The sequence below is a fragment of the Typopeltis vanoorti genome, chromosome 12 (genome assembly GCF_054136105.1).
Source record: "Typopeltis vanoorti isolate ZY-2024b chromosome 12, IOZ_Tvanoo_1.0, whole genome shotgun sequence".
NCBI lineage: Eukaryota > Metazoa > Arthropoda > Arachnida > Uropygi > Thelyphonidae > Typopeltis > Typopeltis vanoorti.
Window position 1 is genome coordinate 133667579 of NC_143560.1, and position 16219 is coordinate 133683797.

The 16219-nt window shown below is 37.5% G+C and overlaps 1 protein-coding gene across 2 annotated transcripts in view; it reads left to right on the forward strand.

The window, feature by feature from the left end:
• The first annotated feature begins 7069 nt into the window (after window positions 1–7069).
• The window catches only part of LOC150101236 (ERI1 exoribonuclease 3-like), a 151742-nt gene continuing 142592 nt past the window's right edge, over window positions 7070–16219 (forward strand). For both annotated transcript variants that reach the window (XM_090401742.1, XM_090401743.1), the window contains exon 1: window positions 7070–7531. In XM_090401742.1, coding sequence (XP_090257868.1) covers window positions 7340–7531 — 192 coding nt within the window. In that variant the 5' untranslated portion in view covers window positions 7070–7339. The remainder of the gene's footprint in view (window positions 7532–16219) is intronic.

Here is a 16219-nt window from a genome sequence, read left to right on the forward strand (position 1 = left end):
TCTTTTACTGCTTGGCCATTTGTGATAGGCTTCTTTTTTCTTTTTGATTATTTCTTTGATTGTATCATCCCAGATCTTTAGTTTTTTTCCTTTTATTGAATTTTTTGGTCTTTCCTAAGCTTTCATTTGCTGCTGCATTTAGTATCGTTTTTATTTTGTCTAGATATTGGTTAATTCTTTGTTCATATAGCCATTGTACATTTGTGTCATTCAATAGTCTAGTTTTATAAACAAATGTTTCAATTTTTCTTTCTGTTGTTGTTACTTGTAGCCATTTAGGTGGTAATCTTAATTTTATTTTAACAAGGAAGTGGTCACTGCTTATTTCATATCCTCTGTGAACTCTAACATCTAATGAAAATTTTGATGTCTTTTCATTTAGTATAAAGTAATCTAATATTGATTTCCATCCTCTTGCTGCCCAAGTATATTTATGTATGTCTTTATGTTTATAGAAGGAATTCATTATTTTTAGGTAATTATAAACTACAAAGTCAATAAATTTTTTTTACCATTTCTGTTTAGAATGTGTTCTCCATGTATTCCTATATTATTATTAATTTTCGTGTTTCCAATTCTTGCATTTAAGTCTCCTGCTAAAATTATGTAATCATTTTTATTTATTTTATTATATATGTTTTGTAGCAGATTATAAAAATCAATATTATCTTGTTTTCTTCCCTCTTCTGGGGCATATAAACCAATTATTGTTAAATGGCTTGTATCTATTTTTATTCTAGTTTCTATTATTCTTTCATTCCATAATTTATAATGTTTTAACTGTTTTGAAAGGGAGTTATGAATTCATATCATGACTCCTGCTTGTGCTCTTTGGTCTCTGTCAACTCCACTGAATATCACATTAAAATTTTCAGTTCTCATGGCTCCTTTTAATTTCTTTTTTGTTTCAGTTATTACTGCTATTTTAAAATGTCTTTCATTTAATAATTGGTCTAATTCTATTTCTTTATATGCTATTCCTCTTACATTACAGTTTGCTATGTGTATTATATTTTGTCGTTTCCATTTTTGTTTTACCTTTTCCATTCCAGGGTCGTTTCTTATAGATTCAATGCGATTATCTTTTTCTGTCAGTTTACTAGTAGAATTATGTTCTCCATATCAGGGGACTAACCTGACGATGGAATAGTTCAATGGTAGAGCTGCTACCTTAAGGCTTCTGAACTAGCCTTCTTCCGAATTTAAACCCATAGGAGGAATAGGGTATATTGAAGGGGGAAAGAGTAGATTATAGAAGAATTATAGTAAGATTTATAGAGAGGGCATAGTTGTAAGGCCAGAAATGAAAAGACCCCATGGCCCTCGAGTACTCTAATAGTATAGGGTTCATAAAATAAGAAGAGTTGGCTAATAAGGCCTTATAGGAAAGATTAAAGTAAGTGGATCTTCCTCAAAGTAGTAGAAGGAGAGGAGATAGATCCAGCTAGGGGTCCATGGGAGTGCTGCTTCCCTTACAATCAAGATGATTGCCCCTTATGGCCCTGTTGTTCCACGAGTCCTTATTCAGTATATTCGGACCATCCCACCATATACACAGGTGCGCACACACACATGGTGGGCTCCCCTATCCACCACCCAGGGGACGTGCTCTCTAGGGGTTACAGGGTGCCCCGAGAGGTGACTACATTCGAAATGAGAAATGCTTTCTTCAGGCATTGTAGCGATTTGGATGCAAACTCTACTTACACAGGGCCCCAATAAAATGTATTTTTTTAAAAAAAATAATTTAAAATCGTGTCCCTGTCCGAACTAGTCAAGAAAAAATAGCCATTACCTCACATTACTCCCAAGAAGCAACCCTTGTTGTGCAGCCCTGTGGAAATGGTACTTGCTGTGGAAGTAAAGGCAACTTGCTTTTATGGGTAAGTTTTCACCTTCAGCATCTTAAAAAATCGATCGCTTACATTATTGCAGAAAATAACGTGAGCATAGGCCTTTGAACAACGAAATAGTGGCTGTTTTTTTGCAATGGTTTTCTCTCTTATCCTTTGTTCATTTATTTATTTATTCTTAAGGCAAAAGGAATACAAAGCAGCTACAGGTCAATGTCCAGTCTAGAAAGCCAATCCAGGACCTCATCCATCACCTCATGGATGTCCTGGGGGCCACCACCATCAAATTGGCTCTTTGGGCATTCATTCACAATATGAGTAATCATATGGGCCATGGGATAACAATCACAATAGGAGTGGTCTGACAGTCTCCACTTATGTAGTAGGTAGTCATATCTGACCTGGTTAGGTCTGATCCTGTTGAGAGATGACCATATTTTTCCAAGGAAGAGTAAAACTAGGCTGTGGAGCACAAGGATCTTCCTGATTGCAGGAAGCCATTTGTTGGAAGATTGTTAGACCAGTGTCCTCTCCATGTCAGTCATTGATGGTAAGGTAGCTTAAGAGAATTCGTTCATGGATCAGAAAGGGTTTCTTAATTTTAGGCAAAGACTAGGTGGATTTATGAGAATTGGTGCAGGGGCTGGAGTGGGTTGCTCATTACTTTATTAAATTCTTTAATCAATGCTTGTCTTCTCCGTATATTTGGTGAGGCAATGTTAGATAGGACAGGCAACCAGGGGAGAGGGGTGTTTCGCGGTGTCCCACTAATTGTGCACATGGTAGAGTTTAGATGGGTGTCTCTAATGTTAGTGTGCACACTTCTTTCCCAGATGGGATCAGAGTATTCTACTACAGACAATGGGAGGGCTACTGCAGACAACCTTAAGACATCAGCACCACAACCCAGGTTGTTCCAGCAAGCAGTGAAATGATATTTCTCATTTTAATTTTGTTAGATAGGTTGGTGTTGAGCCTTTTATAGGTTAGGTTTCTTTCCAGGCTCACTCCAAGGTATTTCTGGTGAGGCTCATGTTGTATGATTTTGCCACAGAAAGAGACTTTTAGGTGTAAATTTGCCTCTGCATTGTTCAAGTAAAATACCATGGACATTGTTTTTGTTGGATTTGGCTTCAGGTACCACTGCTTGAAGTACTCTTCCAGGATCTTTAGATCTGTGTTCAAGGTTGATTCTAGGTTTGCAGGGGTGAATGCTGGTCTTGAAATTCACTCTTGCTCTTGTTATCATTCAGGGAGTGAGAGGTGTGATTGAAGTCTGATTAGTAGAGTAATGAATTACTGACCATTTAAAACTATAAAAAATTAAATCAACTAACGCCTTTTATTCGCTAATAGGGAGTAGATGACGCATTTATACTCTATCTAGCTTTTGGAGACTGAATGAGCAGTTCAATCTCCATCAGTAGCCAATTAGAGATAGCTGGCCCATGTCTATCACTAATTATAAGTGGCTACTGATGAAGAGACTAGCAACCAAGTGCTACCATCTCTTGGTACCTAACCCAATCAGGATATGATAAAGAACCAAGAGGCTCATTATTTTAAAGCCAGATACGAAACTCGGAGATCGAATCTATCGAAATTTAAGTTTCATGCCGAAGACCTATCGGCAAGTCCAAGTGTAAGTCATCACTTGGATACTATTAGATTTCGATCTCCGAGTTTCATATCCGGCTTTAAAATAACGAGGGATTATTACCCCCTTAACTTAATTTACTCCACCGGAAAAATAGCCTCTTGGCTCTTTATCGTATTAATAATAATATATGGGTACACCGGTCTGGCAATTCGTTAGTAAGGGTATATGTAAGTTCGGTTCACTTAAACCTTGGTATTCCAGGTCTACCTAATCACTGATGAAACCTCAATAAAGGTCGAAACCGGTCTGGATAGTGACCTTTCCTCATAATGTAAAACAGTAATACATCTCCTAGGAGCTGAGATTTACATTATGAGAAAATATTAAGGATAGTGAGGGATCTTGCTCCACCTTTGACACGAGTTGCCATAGCGTTGTACTACCCAAGTGATGACTTACGCTTGGACTCGCCGATAGTTCTTCGGCATGAAACTCTTAGATTTCGATAGATTTCTATCTCTGAGTTTCGTATCCGGCTTTAAAATAATGATGGATTTATTACCACTTAACTTAACATTATTTTATTGTCTGAAATAACGTGGATACTACGGTCGATTTTCTTGAGTTTATGGGACGAAAAACCCGAGGTTCCGGTAGGAAAAACCCACTTGCCCGTGCCAGAGATCGACTAACTCGGGAACCGGTCAAAGATAGGCTCAGAAAAAGTTCCTCCAGTCTGCAACTAGACTTGAACCTAGGTCTAACTTCAAGCGGCCAAGTGTAGAGGATGCAAGTGCCACTTCCACTGAGCTACACATGTCTCCATTTAAAACTATATATTTAGAAACTTATGTACATCATTTAATCATACAAATACAACATTTATTTAACAAATGATATTCTATCTTTTCAATTTAGCTACTTGAATACAAATTCTACCCCATGGTTCTTCTTTATGAACTGGTCAATAACATCGTCATAAAAAGTTGGTTGTAACTTAATTTTCCCAAGAAACATCACACTTGTAAAGGCTGGCTAAAGCTCACTGGCTAGAGCTACTTTGACTGCATATGGCCTGTGTTTAAGATGACGTGAAGGGTGCAGAAATGGCTATGCGCGCTCATGAAATCACAGTGCTGCAGCGCGGACCTGGAAGCTCCCACAACAGAGCAAGCCAAGGTAGCTTTGATTAGACAAGGAAGCATCGGCCTTCAGTACACAATGCAAAGCTAAATTATTGCTGCGCAAGCTTAAGACGTCTTCTGTCTACAAAAATAAAAGCCTAAATGGAATGCTTATAAATGCACATATTTATTAACAAATAAATATTACTTCTTTCTCTAGTAATGAGCTTACGCAGCAAGCATAGTAAGCATGGAGAATTCGCCTCTGTAGGTTGGCATAGGAGGTAGATTGGTGTAGAATCGTTAGGTCATCGGCGTACATATATTTGCTTGAGCTAGTATGTGGTAAGTCGGACAAGTCAATGTTAAAGAGTAAAGGGGCTAACACAGAGCCCTGTGGAAGATCACTGTGAAGGAATCTGGTCGTGCCCTTTTTTCCACCAATATGGACCAGGATCTTTCTGTTGGAGAGAATGAATTCAAAAAGCTGGAAAGTTTTTTGCACCTTATAATATTGCCTAGCTTTAGACCCCTGATGCAGACTGTGTCATAAGGTGATATTAGGTCTAGTGTTCATTGAAGCTGGAAGATTGAGATTATTATTATTATTATTATTATTATTATTATTATTATTATTATTGTTCCGGGAAACTCCAAGGAGTCGACAGACTCATCGAGGGAGGCCCTAACATCATGTCTAGAACAACTATTCAACATTCACACAGTATCTATCATACCTTGCCTTGAACTCATTCACGGTCGTAGCACCCACAACAGACTCTGGAAGCTTATTCCACTCATTTACCACTCTCCAAGTAAAGAACGTAGCTCTAACACCCTTATCAACCACGCTCTTGCCCAGCTTCCATGCATGGCCCCTAGTCCTCCCACCACCAGTCATATTTTCAAAAATATCTTCTGGATCAATCCTATAAAAACCCTTCAGTAATTTGAATGTCTCAATCATATCACCCCTCCTTTGCCTATCGTCCAATTTCTGCAACCCACAAATCTTCAACCTATTCTCATAAGGTTCATTCCACAGACCTGCTATCATCTTGGTCACTCGTCTCTGGACCCTCTCCACTTCCTCCCCATCACGAAGAAACCCTGGTGTCCATAGCTGGGCACAGAAGTCCAAATGGGGTCTTATCAAGGCTCGATACAGAGGAACAACAACTTGTTCATCTCTGCATGTTAAAGTATTTTTCAGAAGCCAAGTGATTTGGTGAGCTGTTTTAGTTACTTTTGCAATGTGATTTTCAATCTTTTTCATTCTTTGCAATTTTCATTCTTTGCAAGTTACTTTTGCAATTTGAGATGAATCATAAGCCTGTCTGAAAGACTCACAGTTAAATGAGATGAGCTAGGGTTACTCTCTTAATATAATATGTTAAATTATTATTGTTTTTATTAAAAAAAAATCAGCTAACGCCTTATTCATGTTATTATTTAAAAAAAAAATTATAGGGCTATGTAGCTTTGTGGATATGGCGTTTGCATCCACAGCACTAGTCCGGCTGAAAAGAAATTGTTCTAAATTCGATCTATAGCAAGTTTTTCTAATCCTTTTTCGACTGGTTCACGAGTTAGTTGATGTCTAGAAAGAGCAAGTGGTTTTTTCCTCTAGTTTTTCCATCCTGTCATCTCAAGAAAATGGACAGTATAAGTCACTGTATTCCAAAGAAAATATATTGCACTAGGATTAGGGCCAACGAGATGGGAGGAGTGTCTGCCATACTCTCTTCACTGGATGTCATTTAAAATTAGTGACAATCTTGGACAAGCTATCCATGATTGTCTGGGGTGGGGTGGAGATTCCTCCTCTCTCTCTCTCTCTCCGGAAGTTAGATAGAACTTAAACTGCTTCTCCTAATCCTCATGGGGATTAAAAGGCACTAGGATTTTTTTTATTTACAAAAGGTTTAGCAAATCCAGCATGCGCTTCTCGTATTATAAATGTGAAATTCATTGTTCTGCCTTTTGTACTAGTCATAATTATCCGATGACGATCTTCATTTTCTGACCTAAATATGTTTATTTCGATATCGTTAAAACCTTCGTGCTGCTTATGTGTTGTGGAGGTGGTTTTTCCCTGTCAGTCGGTTTTTCAACCCTAGGTGACTTTGTAGGCATTGCCCACGAAGTGTTCCTGGTGAGATTTTTTACAGGGTAGTTCATCATTGCTACCCCCACCCCAATTTTTTCAGGGATCGGGACCGGCATATGGGTGAAAAAACCCTCCTACCTCCCTATGAGACCGGCTATCTTATCTTTTGTCGAAAGAGACCACATAAAGGTTCCTCACGTCACTGATGGGAATCGAAATCAGATCTTTCTGACCACAGTGCTTCGTCTATGCTGACTGAGCTGCCGAGGCTCGCTTATGGGGTGCATTGGTCAAAAGCAAATCTTGCAGGAGTAGATAAGTTTGCTTTTACTGACAATTTCGGCCAGTAGGTGGCAAAATATATTATGCCCAGGCACTAAATGCGTTTGTGTGAGAAACGTTTTATGCCAGCGGGAATTGAGTTAAGATAGGCGGGAATTCAAAAAAGAAGTGATATATTTATTAAAGATAGGACAATGAATTTTCTTCCACTAATATTGAAAAATGAGGTGTTGGCATGAATGAGCATGTTTTCGTTTACTCTATATCCAGATTTCGAAATGTGGGCATAGTAACCCTGCAAACTCGGTTCGTGATGTCAGCTTTTAGCTGATTTTAAACATTGCGGCACGTTGTAGGTCAATTCCATGATATGAGGCGGTTTATTTTGGTTTCTTCGAAGTGTCTCAAAGCTTTGCGTCCTTTTTTTCCCATAAATTCTTCGAACAACATGAGTTCTACAATACCAGTTACAAATAGCTCGTGTATCAAACAAAAATATGATCATTTTCTTGTTTTGGATTTTGAGGCTACCTGCGATAAATTTCAAGTACCTAGACCTCAAGTAAGTTTTTATTGACTCCGTTGTTAATTGTTGTTTTCTTTGTGTGTCATCCCATTTTAGAATGACGCTTTTGGCTGCAATCATATGTCATCGGCATTTGGTCCCATTATGTACTTTATGTATTTAGTATACAAAGCAATCGTAGCTCTGCCTACCATTACTTGCTTCAAGTCAAGGCGAGGGGAGTGCTGCAAAATAGTTCAGTTACTGAGTGACCACTTTACGAGGATATGTCATCCTAGTGTGGTTACTGCTTTAACCTATGTGACAGACACTAATGTGGGAACAGAGGTGGATGAATTAGAGGTTCTTAGGATATTGCAGAATCTCAATGTAAATACAGCTGTGGAATTAGATGGGATCTCAGCTAGGGTTTTGCAAGAATGAATGTGCAAGGGAACTGGCAGTGCCTTTGACTAGGCTGTTTAATTTAAGTCTCAGCTCTAGTAGAATTCCAAGGGAGTGGAAAGAGGACAAAATAATTCCTTTGCATAAGGGAGGTAGACTATAGTAACAAATGATAGGTATGGTGGTAAAAGTACTAGAAAAATTGGTAAAAAAGAGAATTCAAGAATCGGTAGATAAAAATGTGGTACTGTATGAGGGTCTACATGGCTTTGTGAAAGCTCAGCCACGCCTTAGTAGTTTACTTTTTATGATAGAATGACATCTGAGTTGGAATCGGCTACACGATATTTCTGCTGGATTTTGCAAACACATTTGACAGAATACTACATGGAGCTATTATGCAAATTAGAACAAATGGGGATGGTTATGACACTGGTTAAGTGGATAAGGTGGCAGCTGCTGGACAGATATCAAAAAGTGGTATATGGAGGTGCAGAATCGAGGCAAAAAACAGGTGATTAGTGGTGTGCTGCAAGGTTTAGCGTTGGGACCATTGCTGTTTAATTTGTACATAAATGATGTGGGAAATAAGCTGAAAGGAATTACTCAGTTGTTTGCTGATGATGCAAAATTAGATAGAGTAATAGTTAATCAAAGTGATGTGGAGAGCTTGCAGGATAATTTAAATAGGCTGTCAGTATGGGCAAAAGTTAATGGGTGTCAGTTTAAGGTCAAGAAATGTAAAGTTATGCATTTTGGGATAAATAGATTACAAGCCATGTATCATATTGATAGCACTGGTCTCTAGGAAACAGATGAAGCTAGAGATTTAGGGGTGGTGGTAGACAGAGAGTTAAAGTTTAGAGGACATATTGCTAAGAGTGCTAAGGTAGCCCATAAGATTATTTGGCTATTGAAGAACACACATTAACAAGTAGAAATAAAGAAGTTGTAATTCCTCTTTATAAGGCCTTTAAACGCCCACATCTGGATTGCTGTGCTCAAGTCTGGTTTCCTGGGTTTCTTCGGGATGAGGAAGCAGAGAGGATTTGGAGGCGAGTGACCAAGATGATGAGCAGTCTATGGAATGTTCTCTATAAGGATAGATTGAAGGTGTGTGGATTGCAGACGTTGGTTGGTTGGTAGGAGAAGAAGAGGGGATATGATAGAAACATTTAAATTGCTTAAAGGGTTTTATAGGACAGATGCAGGGGAAATATTTCAGCACTTGGCTAGAGGGACCAGAACAGAGGGTCGTTCCTGGAATTTGAATAAAGGTGTGGTTAATAGGGGGTGTGAGGACTAGATTTTTTGCTTGGAGAGTTGTGGAATGGGTTGCCAGAGTCAGTTTTTAGTGCTTTTTCTGTTAATGGGTTCAAGGAGAGTTATAATAGATTGTATGGATTGATCGTGTTTCCTGTGATGAGTGTTCAGAGTTCGAGGTGCCCGTATAATAATAATATTGGTATTTATGTTACCAGTAAAGTTTAACAAGCTTCTCAAAAATGAACTACTTTGTGATTATGCAAATTCCTTGTGTTAACACATATACATTTAAAATAATTTGCTTTTTGAATGTGCCATGCACTTCTAGAAGCTAATGACTTTACATCACTTGCCTTAGTATCCACTAATATCCAATAATACATATCACATATCCTAATGGACATGTATAATGCTATGCATTATGGGAAGGGTCACTACCTAGACCGGTTTTGATCTTTAGTGAGCAATTTATTAAGCAAACTTTGTTTGCTTACACTTAGAAAAAAGATTAAACCAAGAATATAATTTCTTGATATCTTTAATTTATAGTGTAACCAAGTGGAAAAACTTCAAATATCTCTCCCTAATCCAGAGTATTTTATTAATGAGGTGTGACACCTTTTGACTACTTATATCTTGAAATGACTTCTGCATTACTTCAAACCTCGGTATCACATCTTTGTCTGGCTCCTTCAGAATGAACTAGTTTTTCATTCATGTATTACCTCTGCTGCTGTTCTTTGAAACTAGTTGTCACATATTTCCATAAAACTTGAATTTGTAGATATTAAATTCCAGTGCTTTAAAAGATTTATTTTTTTTCTTTCTTCCAATATTTATTTTCAACAGAAAATGGATTGATGGACTAGTATGCGGTGGAGGTTGTAATTGTTCTTTCTTAAGAAAGAAAACTTATGGTTTATTTCACAGTACTAAAAACTTCTGGTCAAAGAATGTGAATATAAGGGCTTTCAGCTGAAGGCCAGTTAGCTATCTCGTACCTCAGGGATGCATATTTATTCTCATAGTAACATAATATGCTGTTCTAATATCCTTAGTTAATTTGATTGTTGTTCCAAATAATTGAATCCATTTGAGAAAGAGAGAAGGAAAAAAAAAGTGCTGCACCAACATTGGATATATGTGCAAAAACAGAAAAAAAAAAAAAAAAATACTGGCCTCATACCAGTCCAACTCAGGGAGAACACATAACAATCATATCATAGATTTAGTTAAGTTTGGAATAATCTAACCCAGGCCAGGTTTACTAGTGTTCTATGATTTTACTTATTCGTTTATTATTATTATTACGGGCGACTCCAGGGACTCCTTAGACTCATCGAGGGAGACCCTAAATATCATGTCCACACAACTATACAACATTCTCACAGTATCTATCATACCTTGCCCTGAACTACTCACTCACCGTCATAGAACCCACAACAGACTCTGGCAGCTTATTCCACTCATTTACCACTCTAAAAGTAAAGAACCCAGCTCTAACACCCCTGCTAACCACACTCTTGCCTAGCTTCCATAGGTTTCCTCTAGTTCCCCCACCACCAGTCCTGATCTCAAAAATATCCTTTGAATTAATCCTATAGAAACCCTTTAGCAATTTGAATGTCTCAATCATACCTCCCCTTTTCCACCTATCAACTAATTTCTGCAACCCTTCACAAAGCCATGCTGTCCCCCGTACAGTATCTCATTTTCATCAATCTATTCCTGTATTTTTCCCTTGACTACTTTCTCCAAGACCTTGACAACTTCATTTGCAGTATAAATTCTAGTGTTCAAAGAAAACACAAAGGAACATAGGAACATATTTTTATAATGTGTTGCATTACATATGAAAAAAAGATTATAAGAAAGAAATTGTAATCCCTCAATTATCTCAAGTAATCCTTGAATGCAGGCCTGGTTGGCTGAGTTGTTAGTGTATATGCTCTCCAACCAAAAGGCTGTGGGTTCAAATCCCACCTTGGGCATGGATGATTGTGAAAATATTGTAATATTTTGAAGGTTTTCGCTTTTTTTTTTTATTTACTTATGTTTCTGTTACTTCGCCTTTGTAATATTTCTATCTTAAATCTGTCTATCAATTTCTTTAGACTTGTCTCTATATTCTCGTTCGTTATCTTTATTATACTTTATCCTTATCCGTTACCTTTCTATATAGTCAGTTAATCTTAATTGCTTTTCTCTACTTTCAGTATATTATACTTGAGATTTCTAGAAATTTATTTGATTATTCCAGACTGCACCACTAAAAATCTCTAATTTCCATAAGAAATTATTTATACCTCCAGTAAAGCACCTCTATACAGTTAATTATAGTCGTGGCTAACTCCTAACATAAAGTTCATACCAAGGTTTAATTTCTTTCCCGCTTACAGGATCGGATTTATTTGGAAACAGTGCAGTTGCTAAAAAGATCAGATGGCACTTCTTATAAATAAAACAAATATATTTATTTACACTAAGACAGTAATACAATGTATACACTTAAATGATGTTACTATCATTTTCTCTCAAGGCTAAGCATCAAAATTAAAACATTGCATAGAACAACTCTCAGGCATGTTATAAGCATCAAAATACGTAAATCATCAAACGATTAATTCTGTATATCAAATAACTATCAGCCCATTTACAATCTAGGGATTATTATGCTTTGAATCTCCAACTTTCACATAAAGAATGTAACACTCACTTAGCAATCAACCTTTCACACCATTACAATTCTATAATTTTCTTATCAGCTCTTTTAAACCATTTTAAACCAGGAAGGTGAGAGACTTTAGATACTTGGGTTCAACAGTGGAAGAAGATGGAGGAGCTGAGAAGGAAGTGAGATACAAGTGGGTTGGAGGAACTGGAGGGGGATGCCTGGAGTGTTATGCGATAAGAGGGTGCCGATCAATCTGAAAAGCAAAATCTATAGGACAGTAGTGAGGCCAGCTATGACATATGCTATAGAAACTGTGGCCCTGAGGAAAAATAACATCAGCAGGATGGAAGTAGCAGAGATGAGAGGAGACTTATTATCAACAGTGATCCAACTTAAGTGGGAGAAGCTGCAGAAGAAGAAGATTGATGCTGTTATGTATTTCTTTGTCTGTTCCCAAGCAGCATTTATTTCCTTACCACTCAACTCCTTATTGCATGCTATAGCTCCAAGCTGTCTCCTAAGCTTATTGTAGTCACCAGCCTTGCACTTTCAAATATATCCTTTTCTCACAGAAGTCTGTACATGACTAGCCACAACCCAAATGATCATTCCGTGATCACTCTCACTAACTGGAGGAAAGTGCAAAATCCCACTCACGATTACATCCTCTGATAAAATTATCAGATCCAAAACTCTCGATCCTTGCATTGCCCTCCTTTACATGCTGCCTGAAATGTTTCTCAAGAAACTCATTTTCCTTATTCCCAAATGCTACCTCTTCACTCCAATCTATACTGCCATAATTAAAATTGCCCATAATAATCGCCCTTCCTTTGTTCACTAATCCAAGTTGTTTATACATTTTTTCATCACTACCCTTCACATTTCCTGGCCAATAGCAACATCCAAATAAATGTCTTCTTTTCAATCTCCACCTCACACCACATTCCCTCATAATTATTGCTATTATTTCTTTCATTTCTACCTTGTGTGGACATAATTCTCCTGTTATGATCAGCAGCACTCTCCCACTCCCTCCTTTCTTGTCCTTTCTATCCTTGCAAAAACACTATCCTTCTATTTATATTCCCATTAGGATATTATTATTATTATTACAGGCTACTCCAGGCAGTCCTTAGGCTCACCGAGGGAGGCCCCAAATCATGTTCATCACAACTATTTGACATTCATACAGTATCTATCATACCTCGCCTTAAACTCATTCACTGTCACAGCATCCACCACAGACTCTGGCAACCCATTCCACTCATTCACCACTCTAAAAGCAAAGAACCCAGCTCTAACACCCTTACTAACCACACTTTTGCCCAGCTTCCATGGATGTCCCCTAGTCCTCCCACAACTAGCCCTGTTCTCAAAAATATCTTCTGAATTAATTTTATAGAAACCCTTCAGTAATTTGAATGTCTCAATCATATCTCCCCTCCTCCTCCTATCAACCAATTTTTGCAACCCAGAAATCCTCAACCTGTTCTCATAAGGTTCATTCCTCAGACCTGCTATCATCTTGGTCACTTGCCTCTGGATCCACTCAACCTCCTCCCCATCAAGAAAAAACCTAAGTGACCAAATCTGGGCACAGTAGTCGAGGATATCATCTTCATTCAGCCATGTTTCAGTTATTCCAACAATTTTGGAATAAATAAACTCAATCAGTGAAACCATTTCATTTCCCTTATTTCAGATACTTCTGGCGAACACGGAAATGGGGGCGAGCCCCCATTTCCGTGTTCCTTTTGCATTCCCATTCTCTCTTTATCTCTCTCATACTACTACTGCTTCCATTGCCAAGCACTTTTGTCTCTTCATGCAAACAAGGTGCAAAAGGTGATGCAAGCATGAGACGTGATCTCTTGCTTATATCACACACTGCACTTCCATCTAGTAACAGTTTCTCCAGTGCACTCACTCCATAGCTATTCAAATGCAGTGCATCATGTCTGTATAATTCCATTTTCCTCTCAAATACATGCCATGCATCCACAAACTGTACTCTCTTCTCCTCGCATCTCTGCTAACATACTATTCATGATAATGGATCTCCATCTCAACTCGTCATTGTCACACCTGGGCAACACACTGACAACCTTCCCGCTATACTGTTATCTTTCACTCTTCTCAATTATCTTTCACCTTCTCAAAATCCCACAACCACCATTAATTCTCTTACTCGGTTCTTCCTCATTTCCAAAGCATGAATTATCTTGCTCATTCTCAGGGCTGTCCGTAGGAATTTTGCCACCCCATGCAGTAGCATATTTTGCCATCCCCTCTCCCCTTATATTTTGTATAGTTTATGCCAATTTTGCTGGCCCATGCAAATGGACGTTTTGCACCATCGGTAGAGCAGGCCCTGCTCATTCTCCCTCCTGGATGGCAGACCTTATGGACTCTCTCATTAACTTATTATCTAATAATGGAAAATCTCCATACACTGCTGTTTTCAAATCACTTGTCACCTCTTATCCTTTTTTCTTTCATTCTATTCTTTTGCATGCTTTCATTTTGAATAACGTTCATTAAATCATGCATTCCAACAATTTCACTCTCTGTCACTCACTATCTTACGTTTTGCTGAACCTCACTTCTGTTTCCTGATTTTACTTCCTTTTGCTCTCTTATCGCTTGTTTTTGCTTCTAGATTCTTGCATTCTTTCACTTTCTGTCTTGCTAGCTTTTGCTCCATTTTCATTTCATTTACACTGCTTCATTTCTTCAGTCTGTTTCACATTTGTTAACTCCTAGTCTAATAAAAATAAAAAGGGAAAAAAAATTGTAAATCATTTTGTTGTATTTATACAAACCATTAACAGTTGACATAAATTCAGGAATTGTAAACTTTTTTTTTTTTTGAGATCTGTTTTAGCACTGCATTATAAAGCACTGAATTTTAATACTCGGTTATATAATGGCTATATTGACAGTAATCATGAAGTTCTCAGAAAATGGCTTTCTTTATAACAAATGTGCTATGCTCTATTAGTAATATCAGTAATTAATACGACTCAGTCTCATTTTTGTGAAGAATTCAAAATAACTTCTATAAAAATGAATTCATATTATTAAATCTAATTTTTATTAATTATTAAACCTAGTTTTTTCACAGTATCCATACTCTGCAGCTACTAATTGGCAGGCCAGACGTAGTCTGTGGGTGAGCTGCCATTTGAGAAGTCCTGAATGAAAGCTTTGAAGGCCAGTATATTTGTTTATTCGTCTGGCCAGTCTGCTTGGTGGGATGAAGAATCAGAGTTCTGGGTAGTGAAAACTCTCTGCTTAGTAGCATTTTTTAGATTTTTGGCATTCTTGGCTGTATGGGTTTTTAGTCCGACAGTTTTGAATAATTGGTAAAATATCCTGTCACAGATACCCTTCTGATATTGGCACTCATGGTAACTGACCAATGCCATTGCATTGGTCAGTTACCTTGATCACAATTATTATTGTGGTCAAGGTTGAAAAGACAAAAAAAAATATTTTTAATAGCTGCAGTAGCCTTTGGGAAGCATTTCTAGAGAGAATAGACATAAGGAAAGAGCCAGTGATTGGGTTTATAAGGGGACTGCAAGTGGGGGTGCAGCTACTTACTGTCCACATTCTTATAGATTTAAACAGTAGTGCAGAAATGATGAATGTTATTTTAGTAGTACATCTGTGGAAGTACTTACAGAACTTAGACTTAAGAGAGAAAAAATCACCAAGATAGTAATTGGAGTTTCTGTGTGAGAGATGTTTCAGTTGTCAGTCACTCCATTTGTCCACTTATGGACAGTATCAAGAACTTTATTGAGAATCAATAAAACAATTTACTGGTTCATTATCCAAATATGAGAATAACACTGATGGGTGGATATAGGATTTTTATATGGCTAGCAGCTGTACAGATGAGAAGTAAAATCAGATTAGAAACGAATGAATACCAAGTTCTTGGATACTGAGTAGGCATTTTATGTAATCCATTTGTTTCAAGAAAGGCTAGAGTTGAATGGCAACATAGAAGTAAATTCTGAGAATCTAATTATGGAAAAATAAGATTAGATGAAATAATCACAAAGATTATTTCATCTAATCTTATTTTTCCATAATTGCAAGGAAGAAGACAGAATTATTCTTTTGGCATCAAAGTTAATTGGGTTCTTCTCGCTCCATTGAAGGATGGTAATGAGATTAGTAGCTGAACTGGTTGTTGATTTTGAACTTCAATGTTTAGCGCTGCTTTATCTTAGCATTCTCCTCCACTTTTGCACTCTGATTCTGTTGCATTACTCACAGAAAAAATGCCACTCACCTTGCTTTTACTGTTCTTAACAAATAACATTCCACCATCCTCAATGCATTAAAACAAAAACAAACCTTATAAACACAATGGTCTATATAAG